Raw genomic sequence first — 16,286 nt, 5'->3', positions numbered from 1 at the left:
TACCCATCCAGTTTGCATGGAATCTATTTATTCAAATATGTTTAATTAACTAACAGTTACAACAAAAACATTTTTAATAAAAAAACTTGATTATATTAGATCAAACAGACTTTCACTTTCTCCCCCCTCAGTTGCTATCTAGGTTTAACAACCAACTGAAATAATGTCCGGCTTTCTGCTGCAAAACTATTTCTTGGAGTCTACTGAACTCAAACTAGAATCTATCTTTAGACTGTGGGCCGATATCAAATGTTTTGGTGATCTAAAGCTTGTTGGAATCCAAGCATAGAGGTTTGATCAACCAATTGGATTCTAATGGACTTAAGTTACAGGAGGGTAGATATCAGGTTGACCATTAGGTGAAACTTCTTGAAGGTAAGAACAGTTCAACCATGGAACCAACTACCTAGAGGAGGCTAGAAAGCCATCTGTTGCGACTACCCTAGTTCTCAGTTTTCCGCATCAAGCAGGGAGTTGGAATAGATGGTTTTCAATAGGGTGGCCTTATGAAAAGGAGGACAGGGCTCCTGTATCTTTAACAGTTGTATTGAAAAGGGAATTTATGCAAATGTCATTTGTATATATGGAGAAACTGATGAAATTTCCTCTTCATCACAACAGTTAAAGCTGCAGGTGCTCTGCCCTCTTTTAAATCTGGTCACTCTAGTGTAGCTCCTGCAGCTTTAACTGTTGTGATGAAGAGGGAATTTCACTAGGTTCTCCATATATACAAATGACACCTGCTGAAATTCCCTTTTCTATGCAACTTTTAAAGATACAGGAGCCATGTCCTCCTTTTCATATGGTCACCCTAAGGCCCTCTCAAACTGTATGATTCTGGTTCCTGAGTATAATACTCTCCATTATTCCACAGGTTATTAGGTTGCCTCTCACCTCCAGGTCTTTTCCTGTTATTCAACACCCCTGCCCCACTTTTTTGTTTAATATCATATGACTATTATCCAGGTTTTCATATTTCCTCCTCTGTTTTGAGAGAGGTAGCAGTCTTGCAATACTGTTTCTCATGATTATTCACAGAGCATTCATTTACCTGCTAACTCAGGGCATGTCTACACCATCCCTATATCCTGGTGCATCCAAATGCCTCACAGGGGATCCCGGGAGCAGGCAGGGATGATCCCTCCATTTCCCTGGGATAACCCTTAGGTGTAGAAAGGGCCTCAGTTTCTGTATCTACTGTACATGTAGATACGGCATTGTTGAATCTTTGTGAGATTTAAACCAGTACTGTTTTAAGCAGCCATTTTTAACCCTTTTTCTCAGTCTGTAAAGCTTCTATTTTCATATTATTTGAGCATCCATTTCCCAAGGGCTGGGTTTTTATAGGTTCAACAGCAAGCAAGAAAGAAAATCCTCTTTTCCTCTAATCATGAGACAGAAGATAAAATAAGGAGGTGGTTTGTGAGGCTAAACCTCTTCAGGGATTTGATAATATTCTAATTAGGAGAGTGATAAGGAACTTGAAATAGTGTCTGCTATTGCCTGTTTGCTTTGCTCCTCTGTCACAGTTTTAAGTTGCTTCTAGCTTCTGAATTTCAGTAGGAAACTGCTCTGTACAGCCAGCCTTGACCACAAGCTAGATCCCTAAAAGAAAATGGACAAAACAAAAAGGCTACTAAGTTGTTACCCCTCTCTCATAACACTGGAACCAGGAGTCATCCCCTGAATCTGAATGATGGGAAATTCAGGAAAGACAAAAGGGTGTACTTCTTTTCACAGGGCATAGTGAAACTATGGAATTTGCTCACACAAGATGTATTGAGGGCCAACTTGGACAGTTTTAAAAGGGAATTAGACAAATTCATTGGTATGTGTGTGTAAGGCTGTCAGTGGCTACTAGTTATGATGGCTATATATTAGTTCCAGTATCAGAGGTAGTATACTTCTCCGTACCAGTTGCTGAGGAACATGAGTGGGAGGATGTTTTCTTGTGGGCTTTCCATATGCATGTCATTTGTCATTGTGGGAACAGAATGCTGGACAAGACAACATTGGGTGTAAGCACTAGGATTTTCTATGCCTGGCATAAAATGTTTACTCTCCGCTACTCTATTCTATTCCATGATGGTGATGGGGGAAAGGAACCAGCATTCAAATGTAACCACACTGATGCTCTGGGCAAGTCCAAGACCCCTTCCCTTCCTGTCACTGGAACACCATGACCATATCCACTCCACAACACTTTCTTTTAAAGCTCACAAATATGGAGTTTTCTGGGAAAGTACAAACTCCTCATAAACTATGTTCTGTGTTCGCCCCACTCAGAGGGTCTGAGAGGTAAAATAAGTTCTGGCTAGACAGCCTACTTAGTCATTAGGTTGCTTCTGCAAGAATAATAATAATAATTACAAAGGTTTATATCCAGCTTTCCAGTGGACTATCAAAGTGTTTACCATAATATAACCATAAAAATGTAATAATAAAGTACAATGAAATAATCACTGCTCAAGAATAAAACTATCACTATACTGGCTGGGTCACACCTCAGGGGAAGCCTTCATGAAGAGGTGGATCTTATGTAGACATCTGAAGATGTCTAAAACAGAAGATGCCTGCCTAATGTCAATGGAGAGTGCATTCTGGAGGGTGGTGCCTGCAACCATAAGTGCCCTGTTACATGTACTCCTGAGACTAATCTCAGAAGCATGCGGCACCACCAGAAGTGCCCCTTCTGAGGAATTCAAGGACTAGGCAGGCATGAGAGTTGTGGTGATCCCTAAGGTATCCTGGTCCCAAGTTGCTTGGAGCGTTAACATTCCTATTTTCTTTGACATCCGTTGACATCTCAGATGTCTCCTGCATTTCAGTGAAGAAGGAGCATCCAGGTGGCAGTCGCTGCAGTATCTTGTATAATCATGCTATTGCTGTCTGCTGTGGTCAGCAAAGTTGTCCTGTGATCACCCTCCCATATACTGTTTTTGCATTGCAATGTGTGATCTATGTATGCGTTGGGAGCCTTGTTTTTAATATTTAGGCCCTGATGCAAACCCAGCTTAAAATGAAATTTCCCTGAGGAATTTGTTCTTTACTTCTACTCTTTATAGTCATTAGTGTGATGATCTTAGACATTAAGTTCCATTTTTCTCTCTCCATTTCTCCAGGGGGTATATTTGAATGTGTGGAATCTGGCCCAACGGGAGCAATGGGAGCAGAGGAATTGGCCTTCAGATTTGCTGTGAACACTATCAACAGAAACAGAACTCTGTTGCCAAACACCACATTAACATATGACACCCAGAAGATAAATCTCTATGATAGTTTTGAAGCATCCAAAAAAGGTAAGTTTCTAAAAGCTATAAGCTCTAAAGGGTGGGCAACCTGCACCCATGGGTTAATTTCAAACTGCCCTCAGCCTAATTTCAAAGTCATCTGTATGCAATTGGTTCAGACCTCTGGCAAGAGCGATCTATCCCTTCTCTGGCAGCCAAGGGTAGGAAAGAGGAAGACAAAGAAAAGAGATGTCTGAAAGTGAAAAGGGATGACCACACAGTTTTGGTTTTGCCCCTGTGCACAATTAGGCCCCACCCACCAGTGACATGTGCCCCCGACACATTACTAGCAGGGGATTGTGGCCCTGAATGAAGGGGAAAAAAGGTTAGCTGTCTGATGCTTGGCTGTCCCAGGCTTTGGTTATATCAGGAGAGTAAAGCCCACCTCAGTGTTCTTCCGAACTACCGCTCTGTGCCCTTCTCCTTTGGAAATCAATGGCTCTTCCTGATTCCTACAGCAGCAGTCATGGAAAGACTGCAAATAACTAAGCCTGCCTCGTGAGATTCTTGTGCCAGACCTCTGATGCCAGTACATGTATTTGTATACCACTTTGTGAACCCTCCAGAGAGTTTCAGCCTTTGGGCAGTATAGACATGTAACGGGTTAACTAACTAGCTAACTAAATGTTCAGAAACGTTAAAAAATAAATAATACACAGACGCTTTTCTGAAAATTGGGAAGTTGGAGCCAAGAGAATTTTATTTGCCCAAGTCTTATCAGCAACCTTTATGACTCAACAAGAATTAGTTGAGTCATCAAATCTGCCTATCTATTAAGTTCAGCTGATACAATACCCGTGAGCATACCAAGGCCTTTTCAGCTATGGTTGATAGCAATTTGTAGCAGGACTTTTTCTATGGTATCACTCCATATGGACATCATTCCCCAAGAAGTTAGATCATATTTGTCTTTACTGCTGATCTGCTTTATTGTGTGTCATGATTCCATGCCCTCCCACTGAAGCGAGACAATAAAGACATCTGCTGTGTAATCCACAAAGTTTTATTCAACAAATAAACATCTCTTCACACCCAAAGAGTGTGTGAATGCTATGAGCTGTCTTCTAAGCCTAATTTGGGTAATAAAACTAGGCAGTTGCCTTCAACTAAAGCAGGTCTCATGAGCCACTACCCTAAGCAACCATCTCCCACTACCTCACAACTCTGCCCGCTTGACCCTGTGGTAGACTATGGGATTTGTCAACTCTGATGTCCCCTCTCCCTCAGATGGAGGCTGAGTTCTCAGCAGTGAAGGGGAAATGGTCTCTGAGCCATCTGTATTCTCCACAATAAGCTCATGGGAAGATTCATTCTTGACTCCTGAAAGAGTCTTGGAGAATCTCCTCCCCCTGCTTCCTGTGATGGCTGGTAAATTCCTGGTTGTTGTATTTATTTTATGATTCAACCCATGTGGATAATGGTGGGTTGTTTTTTTTAAATTTTGAGTATTTGCTGGATTTTGTAATCTGATTTGAGGTGGAAAGTGGGATAAAGATATTTTTTTAAAACTCATCTAGGTCTTTTGGGAATAGTTCTAATATTTTGTCCACTTTTACAGTTTTGCTTGCATGGATTCCTTTCTGTACAATACAAAAGTCAGGAATGAAAGGTGAACGCTTCTGATAAAGTGGTGCTTTTATTGTGACAGAAGCCTAGTATGGTAGCTAGGGATGCATTTGAATTTTCTGCATTTGAATTTTTATTTAATTATTTATTACATTTGTATACCAGCCAGTAGCTGAATTTTTTTAAAATATTATGTTCTTTCTCTTCCAAATATGAAGAATGTTGTAAATTTCTGTCATTTCTTATCAGAAATGAACTGATACAGCTATTCTCAGCCTGGAGAGGGCCACATTGCTCCTGCCTATTATGTAATGGTTAAAGATGAGGACCCTGTCTGAAAAAGTGGTGGCAATTCTAATTCAGTTACACAAGCATGTCTGAGTACACGAGAATTTGAACCCAGACAGTGAAGGACTCAAAGTCTCTCTCAGTTTCTCCCACATTCATTTTTTTTTTAAAAAAATATCTAAAATTCTTTTTGTCCTGAATATGGAGAACTTTGTGAATTTTTGTAAATTCTTATTGAAATCGAATTGAAACTAGCTTCTCACCCATCCCTAACAAAGGCTCGTAATCGTCCAATTTGTGACCAAGCAAATGGCACATCAAAAATATTGTTATTTTCAGACCTCATGGATCTTACCAGGTTTAGTGCCGTTGCCATAAATTTAACTGGCTGCATATCCCAGTGCTTATCAAGAATATAGTACAAATGGGGAAATTAATTTGATTTTAAAAGCAGTGAACTGAAGGCAAGGCAAGAATTTCCCCAAGATATTATCTGAACTAAGAATATTGGAAATGCAATCAAAATTCTCTCTACTACATTTGTTTGAAGATCATAATGTGAGCTTAGAATAGAATCACTGTAAACCACATGCAGACGAATGTCTTCTTTCAAAATCTTAGATATTAAAAGAAAGACTAATAGAAGAATTGCATTTGCCAGCTATTACTGCTATTACATATTTCATCTCACAACATTTCTACAACTACAGGTATACGAAGTAAATACACCAGTGAACAACACTAAGGCTTTTCTGGTTTTTAAGAAAGGTCTGCACTTACCATTTACAAATGAACAAGGGTCGGTGGCTGCGCCAAGAAATGCCAAACATCATGGGGAATTCCCCATCCCACTGAAGTTTATGGCAAAGCTCCCACTGAATTATGACAGAGTGGACCTGGATCGCATCCCACAGCTTTTAAAAAGAATTGTGCCTTGTTCTCAAATGTCACATGTTTTCAGGACACGAACGTCATAGCGTTTTGCAAATTAAACACCACAGCTCCACAGGGTCCTTTAGTTTTACAGATTTGGTTTGCTAACATTCCCCGCATTGTTAGTGAAATTATTTTATGCTTTTGCTCTTGGAGAGGCTAAATTGATAGAGCAGTTTTTTTATTACTTATTTATTTATTGCATATATCCCACCATTTTTCCTTCAAGGAACCCCAATTAGCATACAGCATACTCTCTATTTTTATTCTCACAACCACCACCCTGTGATGGGATGAGTGTCTGTGACTGGCCCAAAGTCACCCAGTGAGCTTCATGGCTGAGTTGGGAGTAGAACCCAGATCTCCTGAGTTCCAGTCCAATACTATGGGCCACTACACCACACTGGCTCTCGATTTCATTGTTATTTAAAACAACAACCATACTACTAGAGGTGTACAAAATTGTGCATGGTGTGGAGAATGTGGATAGGGAGACTAGAACCCAGATCTCCCGACTCCCAGTCTAACACTCTAGTCACTACACCACACTTACATATGATTGTAATTAATACAGGCAAACAAATGAGGAAGATACTAAGGCAGCCAATGGATTGTCAGAAGCTATGATTTTGCATGGTGGGGGAATTATACCCCAGACAGATAAACTGGTGCAAATAGTTCGAATCAGGCAGTGAGAATTCATCTTTATGGATTCATTGCCTACTAGTATCATAGTGCAAACACAACATATGAATGTGATGGTCAAAGGCTATTATTTTGGTTTAGCTAATAACAAATAGAAGGGTTGGAAAGTTAACAAGAATTAAAATTGAGATTTTGTATTCTAGTTCCTGTAATGCATGAAATTGATAGTGTAGCCACTCCGTAACAATTAGGGATGGACAAATCTGTCTGCTTCTCTTTATATAATGTACACATCTTTTCAAGCATGAGTTTATTTCATCACGTTTTTACATCAGTCTGTGATATATATTTCTTAAGTCCACATGAACTCAGGTGTTGGACTTGATGGCCTATTCTATGATTCTTTGAAAATTCATATGCATTTCCATAACCATAAAAATAATATACCGTATTTCTTCGATTCTAAGACGCCATCGATTCTAAGGCGCAGCCCGTTTTTAGAGATGTTTATATTGGGGAAAAAGTGCGTCTTAGAATCAAAGAAATACAGTATGAATGCAATTTCCCCTAATATGCACCTTTTTTCTACACAATATCCCGCAATGTCCATGCTTTTGTACGCAATTTCCCCTAGTGTATACAGTTTTTTTTTATCAGGAATTGCATCGTAAAATCCAGAGAGGTGTGAAAATTGTGAATAATTGTGTTCCAGTTCACATATTAGTTTAGGAAGTGTGAATTAGGTCACTTCATATTAAATTGTGAACCAAATGAATTTCAACCTCATGCCTAGTAGTAATAACATTTGAGGTTATTTGTACCCAAACTGTCAAAGACAAGTCAATGTGCAAGGAAGAGGACTTAATAGCTTCTGTCTCCATATACCTCTTTCTCCCTCTACCTCTGTCTTGTGGTAAAATGTTTGCATCCTTTCTAGCCAACCAGCAATAACAGTTGAACAGAGATCTGTTGACACCAATAGTTCAGTCCATGGTGTTCATACTGGTTGTATCTAGGCAATGTCTCTCCACCGATGGAAGCTCTTTGATCTAGCAAAAGCCTCAGTCAACAGAATGGGCTCAGTGGTGATTTGCAGTGATTTCTTTTCTTCCCTGCAGCCCCCATACAGTTCCGAAGGGTCACCCAAACACCTGCAGGAATTGGGGGTGCGAGAGCTTGCAGAGAGGAGGGACAGTGGATAAAAACATTATCTACCCCCTGTTCTGCCCATGGAAGCATCTATTGGATCAAATATAGCTTAACATTAATTATGTATTTCTAAAACATAGTTATTTAAAATAAATGGCTGAAAAGACGAAGATGCCCCAGAACCAGCCTGCTTTCATACCATTGGATCCATCCACATAGCTTAATGCTAATTGTATATTTACTAAACAGTTGTTTAAAATAAATGACTTTCTGCCTGCAAAGAGAGACCTGCATTGAAAACAAGCCTCCCTTGGTGGAAAGAGATGTGGTGGTGGTGGTGGTGGTTCTCTGCACATTGGTAATTGTGTCTTTCTTCCTTTTCAGCTTGTGATCAGCTCTCTCTTGGAGTAGCTGCTATCTTTGGACCTTCACACAGCTCTTCAGCCAATGCTGTGCAATCTATCTGCAATGCATTGGGGGTTCCACATATACAGACGCGCTGGAAACATCAGGTTTCAGACAACAAAGACTCATTTTATGTCAGTCTTTATCCAGATTTCTCTTCACTCAGCCGTGCCATCCTTGACCTTGTGCAGTTCTTCAAGTGGAAAACTGTCACAGTTGTTTACGATGACAGCACAGGTGAGCATGACTGTAGGACTTTTATGTAGTTGTATTTGTGAGTGTATAATCCTCTAACCAAACCATTTATTTGAATTTAACTTATGCAGTCAGTTAACTTAGTACTGCAACAAGATGTTGCCAAATGAAAGAAATGCACATATTCATGCCACATACAACATGTGTGTCATGCATTAAGTCTTTCTGTATATTTGATTTATATTTGGGGGCTGGTGGGGAATGGGAGAGAAGAATTTCAGATCAGTGCATTAAAGCCTAAAAGTTTATCCAAGTATCTGTCTAGGCATCTGGACTCAATGAAAACATCTGAAAATTACATGAGAACCATCTTCTTTTGCTGTTTAAGATAGAAAACAAATCAGAGAGAGTTCTGCTTTTTTGTCCTGTAGTTTACATTTTGTAGGATGATTTGCAATTTTAAACCTGCAGTTCGTTTTCATAGAAGGTTGCTGGCAAACTGGTCCTGAAATGTTCAACCGTGACATTTGGAGTGAGGGGGTGGTGGTGGATTGATACTCATTCTTGCATGCATGGGACATTCAGTGTTCACAAATAGCTCCAGACTAGTGAGCAAGTGGTCTTCTCATGGACTTCATTGTTAGGAACAACAATGTGTACTAAATGCAAATATAAATGCTGTCCCTGCTATTGAAGTACTCCATATGTATATGGAGATTTGAATGCTATCAGATTTAAAGGGCTCACTAAGCTGTATATCTGGTGATGTAAATTTTTCGCTTTAGTGAAATGCCTGTCTGCTTGTGCTAATGGAACATGGTCTTAGGAGCTTGTCCTAAATTGCAAAACTACTCCTATGGCAAAGTTACAACTTGGGCACCAATAAAATCATTCCTACTCAGGGGAACATTAATCTTGGGACCAAATTCATATTCAGAATTACTTTACTTTTCTTTTCTTTTTTAATTACATGGCTCAGCCTTGAGCAGGTAGACAGCCACTGCTCCACAAGATATCTGGTACCTATCATACACATGTTTAAAGAATGGTTTCAGAATGTGATAGGGAACATAGCTACTGCTTTTATAGTTCATAGAAACATTCATGGAATTTCTAGGCATTTACCCTGACTGTTCAAATTTCAACAACAACAAAAAAGCAGGGGCAGGTGGTGGTGGTGGTGGAAGGAAGGTAACTCTTTGTATATATCCTTTTGGCAAAATGTCCACTTTTTAAAAGCCATCTTGAGGGCCATTTTTCTTGGTAAGAAGACGGGGAGCAAACAAAATCATATATATCAGTTAACACAATGTACAGGTCATATATTATATTAAAAATTGTATTATAAATGCTTTATAGGAAACAGTTTGCAATAAAACATTTATGGTTGGAAGCATGGCACCAACCTGGGCAGTTATACAGTGCTATGTACTTTTAAGGATGCAATATGAATAATTAATAGTAATTTTAAAATATCTAATTTATGGGCAAACTTATTTCAAGCACAGCATAAGGATCTGTTAAGGGAGTGATAAACTATAGTTATAACAAAGGGATTTTATCAGTTGTACTTCATAACTATCTGTTTCATTTTTAATGAGCAAGCCAAAAACATGTGGTACATGTACATTCTGAAAATAAGACCTTAATACTCCCTGTGATGTTCTACGGAATGTCTAAACAGATATATCAGTAGTGTTGTCAACGCAGGCATGGAAGACCTGGGGTTCTTAGCTCTACAGTATATCTGCAAGGGGTGTGTGTCTGTTATGTATGTGCTCAATGCTGATATTTGAAACAGTACTGTGGAGACTTACTCAGCCAGCAATTCTGTCCCTGAAGGGCTTTAGCAATAGTTTTGCAACCCTTTATGGAGTAGATCAAATAGGGACTTAGTTGTGAATAATTACACATGTGTAATTCTTTTGGCTTCTAGAGATGAAAGGGAAATCACATTTGCTTACTGGTGCTTTGCTTCCTGCTCCTCTCCCGCAATTGTAATAAGCTGAATTGCATGGGAGAAGAGGGGCAACCATGTGGTCTGTAATTGAAAGCTTCAGTGCTCATTGTATTGAATGGGACAGTGCCCTCTAGTGGGTGTTTTGTAGCACAACTTTCCCTGCACATAGTAGAGAATCCTGAAGAATCCTATTTCAGAAGAATCGGAATATCCAAGTCTATTTTTAAAAAACAGAATAACCGGGGGAAGGAGCGGGAGACTTGTAGGAGATTCATGATGTTATCAAAAGGACCCGTGAATATCTGTGAGTGGCCAGTCACAAATGTGCCTTATTTCACTTGTGTGAAAAAGCCTAAAGTGTATGTCCCCAATAAGGAACACCTTTGATGCAAACATGTTCTGCAAAGTTACCTTACAACAGCAACAAATTCTTTTAATTAGTTTTCCTGGTAGGAGATCGGGGTCAGGCAAAACCCCAGGAACTTTGAGCCCAAAACCCAAATTGTCCAATGTCATCTACAGATCTGAAAGTGGTAAGTACAGCAGATTGAGCATTACTGAAGTTCCTGTGACTGCCCATAAAGTATGTCAGAACCAGGCAATTTATGGCATTAAAAGTAATTACCAACCAGCACCTTGAATTCAATTCTGAACTGGGTCAATATGAGGAAGATGAAAAGAAAAGGGGAGGCTACATCTCAAAAGAAGTGACCACAGTATGAAAGTGAATGGTAGAGACAATGCAGTGTTGCTTAAAAAATTAGTATGAGAATCCCGTTGCCTTTTTGGCCTGGAGCCTGTTTCCCATAGCAATTTTTTAAAATGCTATTTATTAATAGAGTGTTAATAAACGGATGTTTTGTCGGCAAAATGTACAGGTGGAGAGCAATCCTTATTGGACTGCAGATCATATGTATATGGCTGGCAACAGCCACTTTCATGCTTTTCATTAATAATGTGTATTTAATTATCCAAATAATTGTTTACATTTAGTTTAATGTGTTTCTTACTCTTCAGGAAAGATAGAATAGTATGGATGAGGATCCAATCAGGTCCTTGGTGTTTCTTGAATATTTAGACGTCTGTACACTTTCCCCATATATGTTCCTCTCTCAGTAGTTTGTGTTTTATTCCAAAATTAGATGCTTCATGTGCAAACATGAGCATATTCTAGAGGTAACAGAACAGTGTCCTGTACACCCAGCCAAAAAAAAATAAAAAATGCAAATGATCATCACTTTTAATAAGGAGAGGACGTTTCATGATTAGAGGACGGCCGTAATGGTGGCAATGGTAATGGGGATATGAACAGGCGGAAGGTAAACATCTACTACGATCTAACCCTATTAAAGGAGGGTTCAAGCATTATCTGCCATCAGTCCTAAAAACTCATCAACATGGGAAGAAGTTACAGGCAGGAAAGGAGGGAGAGATAAGGACAAACAAATGTACACCTTAAGCAACACATTGCACTTGGCTTAGCCTTGCAATAGACAAACAATAACTGTTACTGAAGATGTCTTTATTTTGAAAGAGCTGGTGATTAGTTGATATTTTATGGCCCTGTCCTGTTTTGTTGTTCCTGTTCCTGTAATTCGTTGTTCTATTGCCTTTTATCTGTTTTTATCTGCTGAGTATGTGCCTAGAGGTTTGTTTTGTTGTTTTGGTTGGTGTATGATGCTCTTTTGTATTATTCTTACTCCCCCTCCCCAGTTACTATCTGTTATTGATTGTTTCATTTGTTTGATGCTGCCGAGGCCAAGTTTGTTAGTTTCCATAGTAGAAATTTTACATTTTGTTTTACTATTTTAAGCTGCCTCTGTGAGTGCTTTGGCCAACAGGCCACTCATACATCTTAGAAATAAACAAATAGGAGGCTGAGCACATGATTCTGTATCAGCTGCAACTCCCAAGTCATCTTCAAGGGCAGCCCTGTGCAAATCATACTGGAGTAGTCCATCCAAGATAAAGCCGAGGTAAAGCTTCCAGTGCCAAGTTCCCTTTTCTCTAAGAAGGGATGCAGCCTTCCTGTTCATAACTGATAAAAGGAACTCCAAGCCACAACTGCAATTCGTGATTTCAGATATTAAGCTAGATCCAAATTTAGTTTCAGGCAGTAAAACCGCTTTGCTGTTTTTAATGATCATCCCATCAACCACAGATTCCTCTCCTAAAGCATCTGCTCTCCTCCATCTTCTCTGGATTCAATTTCATCTTCTTCAACCTCAGCCACTGCAGCTCCCAAACAGTAGTTTAGGACAGACGCAGCTACTTCAAGTTGTGTGATTCATGAAGTATAGAGCTGGGTATCACCAGCATTTTGTGGATGCCCCACTGAGAAGTTCTAGATCAGGCTTTCCCAACCTTGTATTTTCTGGATGTGTTGGATTATAAGCCCCATCATTCCCAGCCAGCATGGCCTGGGAGTTGTAGTCCAGCTGCTTCCTATGATGATAAACAATATAGGCAATATTATCAACCCTGTGGAATCCTGCTTGAGTAGGAGCTCTCCCAACACTTTTTGCGCTTTTCCACAAAAGAGCAAAGCCACCGAAAAGGAAGCGCCTTAAAGTTTATCGTTCAAGCTGTTCAAGGGATGCTGCTAGAAGTTATGAAAAGACACACAAGAACTAACATAAGAAGCCTTGCCCTCTCGGCTTATAGACATAGATGGTCTACCTGGACTCCAAAGCTCTGCCAACAGCAGAAACAGGTTGGAAACCTGACTGAAAAGGATGCCTCGTCCAGATGTACCTGAAGTTCATTGCTAGCAAGTTTTGAAACTTTTCCTCGAAAGGGGGAGATTGGAAACAAGCCTATAATTTGACAGCCTCTCCCTACACAAGTGCAGCTTTTTAAAGGATGCTCAATTGTATTTACAGCTTTGGCAGCTGATACAAAACGAAACTGCCCTGCTGGCTAAGCTCCACCTAGCAGTAGCCAGACAGATGACATCATCTATATTCTTGTTTCCTACAGATTGGGATCTCTGTTGGGCAGGGAGTTCACTGCGGACCCTGCCCTTTTTAACTAAGGGCATAGATACAAGCGTTTATCCAGGAGACTGAAGCTAGGAGAAATTATGGCTGGAGCACCAGGGGAACCTCAGTGAGCCACCATTCCATTGCTTCCACGCATATTAAATTACAATCTGGGCATTTGGAAGCTTCTATAAATCACCGTGATGGCCAGTCCCTTTCCTAGGAGCCAGCCCTGACTTGGTTTACATGCAGAAATTCTTTTCCTTTATGAAGGAGACATTTCGAAGACATAGCCAAGATAAAGACAGAGACTTGTGGTGGTGGGGACTTGGTGAACCCCTTGAATTGTGTTAAGAGTTTCTACATGCCAAACATCTGCCAAATTAAATCCATGACTATCTCTACCCAAAATCCATGATGAGTGAAACACAGGGCAGAGTGAAACAGAGAAACAATGAAGTAACAGCGTGAAAACTTCTCTCATCCCTAACTAAGGAGGAGATCTGAAAAAGATTTCCTATTGACTCTCCTCCCCCACCTTCAACAGGCTCACAAGATTTTGCCAGGTTCTGTCCACAATCTACCAGATTCTACCCTAAATCCACACCCATGATTGGTGAGAACCTGCTCTGTCCCTGGGCATCACATGCCACTTTATACCTAGTGTGGATCAGGTATAAATTCCATTTCGTCATGATTTTTTGCCTCCTGGGCCTATTTGATGAGTCAGTATTTTTGAAATACTGAAATTTGGGGATCGTGTCACACAGCCTGTCCAGAGAATTAGATAATGCTCCCAGTGAGATGATTTTGCCTTTTGCCCTGGATCTCAGCATTATTCTACATTTTGAAATTGCATTTATTTCTCTGAGAATTCTAAACAAGTATGCTTCAAATTATTTTAATGATGCACTATGCCATTTCTCATCTGCACCTGCAAAATATCCACAGATTTTAATTAAGTCTGTCCCTTGTATTCTGGATCAAGCAAGTGGCAAAGCTTGATCTCTTCTTGTATTTCTCTTGTGGGCTTAGAAAAAATCACAGAGAGCAAAATGACATGCAGCTTTCCCACCGGATTTCCAAAAAACCCCAGCTACACAAGCTAATCTTCTCTAAGCTGAAAGGAGGAGATCAGCCCCATTCTAAAGAGTACTTTGTAGACAGTAAAGTTTTGAAGCTGGATTTCAAGTTGAGGCCTCTGTGGGTAACGAGAAACATGCTGTCTCCTCTCCTGATTTGCATAAAATATTACTTGCTCGTACCTTTTGGTTACATAGTTCAATGGCATTTAATGGCATATGCAAATATATTGCTATAAGTGGAAGCTTTCCACCCTCCTATTAGCATTTCTTGAGTTTGTAGGTGAAGGATTTAAGCATCATAAAGAGTCTTTCTGTGTCTCTGAGTAAAAGACAAAAGTTGAAGAAACTGTTTTGAGAATGAACTGACTTATGATGCAGTTAAAACAAAATAATAATAGTAATAATAATAATAATAATAATGCTACCAGAGTTAGTCATATTTTAGTTCTCTGATTTTATTCTTTCTCTGGCAGAATTAAAACACACAAAAACAGAACAAGAATGGGTAGGTAGGATAGAAATAGGCATTTATTAGCAAAGGAAACTTACAGCACAAGCCTATACATGTCTACTCAGAAGCAAGTTGCACTGAATTCAATGGGGCTTACTCCTATGTGGCCTTAGGCTTCAATCAGATGCACACTTACCTGGATGTGTGTGTATAAAATTGCAATTTTTGTGAACTATTTCCTTACCTATCCAAAGCTTATTCTTGTCACCTTGCTTATTCATTAGTCATCCTTCCTCCATATAGAGGGTCAGTTTGCACAATGCAATAAAAAGATCCCTGCTTACCTATCTCATGTGTGCACTTCCTCTACTAGAAATGTGAACTCCTTGATTACAATTTCTGTCGTTGTTCTGATCATTGATATTGCTGCTGTCTATGTGCATATTCTACTGTTCTACACACTGTTTCTTGGTACATGCACATGTACTAGGGAAGAAAAAAAAATTAAGGCCACATTCAGATGATCCAATAAGCTAGGATATTAACAGGTTTCATGAACTTACATGCAGGAGTGAAACAGCAGCAAAGGGGACAGGTGAAGGTGAAGGTGCCCAGGGCTTGTGCTTAACTTGGCTTGTTAAGCTTGAATTTGATCCAGGGCATTGTATGAACTGTCCATTTATGTTTGTTGAAAATCAAAGTAGAGGCAGGTATCACTAGTTATGGCTTCTCAGTACCACATCTAGTTTGTCTATACACCCAAATCATATGTTATCTCAAAATGCTTGGATTCTTAACCTCAAAACACTTGGATTGATGTGGCCTACTTAGTAATGATAGTGTGTCTTTCAGGAAATTAGTAACTTGCGACCCTACTCTGGAAGCTGTTTTCACAAGATCACTTCATAATGTATAAAATGAAGGGGAGATAGTTACTTTTGAAACTCCCAATAAGGTATCCATCAATCCAAGGCAGTCTAGTTACAAAGATATGAACAACAATAATAAGAATTCACTATCAATAAGGCTTTTCACCAAATTGGGAATACTGCTCATTATGACATGTGACTATGACCCTAGGATATCTATCAAAAAAGAAATCTTGCATATTATTGAGGAAGAATTAGCAGAAGGTTATATTTCAAAATCAACGTATGGTTTTCTATCCCAAACTGATGAGTGAATGCCACAATTTAATTTTTGCCTAAAATTTGCAGCAACATTGTACCATTCCAGGCCATCCTGTTATTTCTGGATGTGTATCCTTATTCAAACCCCTGGTTTGACTAATATCGACTCATTTCTGAAAGTCTTTTATCCCTGAGATAGACTCCTATC

The 16,286-nt window shown here is 39.5% G+C and overlaps 1 protein-coding gene across 1 annotated transcript in view; it reads left to right on the top strand.

Annotated features, from left to right (window-relative positions):
* The window catches only part of GRIK2 (glutamate ionotropic receptor kainate type subunit 2), a 531,656-nt gene that overhangs the window by 180,792 nt on the left and 334,578 nt on the right, over positions 1-16,286 (top strand). The window contains exons 2-3 of the mRNA XM_063124850.1: positions 3,123-3,299; positions 8,256-8,513. Coding sequence (XP_062980920.1) covers positions 3,123-3,299; positions 8,256-8,513 — 435 coding nt within the window. The remainder of the gene's footprint in view (positions 1-3,122; positions 3,300-8,255; positions 8,514-16,286) is intronic.

The sequence above is a fragment of the Elgaria multicarinata genome, chromosome 4 (assembly GCF_023053635.1).
Source record: "Elgaria multicarinata webbii isolate HBS135686 ecotype San Diego chromosome 4, rElgMul1.1.pri, whole genome shotgun sequence".
In the NCBI taxonomy this organism is placed as follows: domain Eukaryota; kingdom Metazoa; phylum Chordata; class Lepidosauria; order Squamata; family Anguidae; genus Elgaria; species Elgaria multicarinata.
The sequence above is the reverse complement of the archived record's forward strand: the minus strand, read 5'-3'. Positions and strand labels throughout refer to the sequence as shown.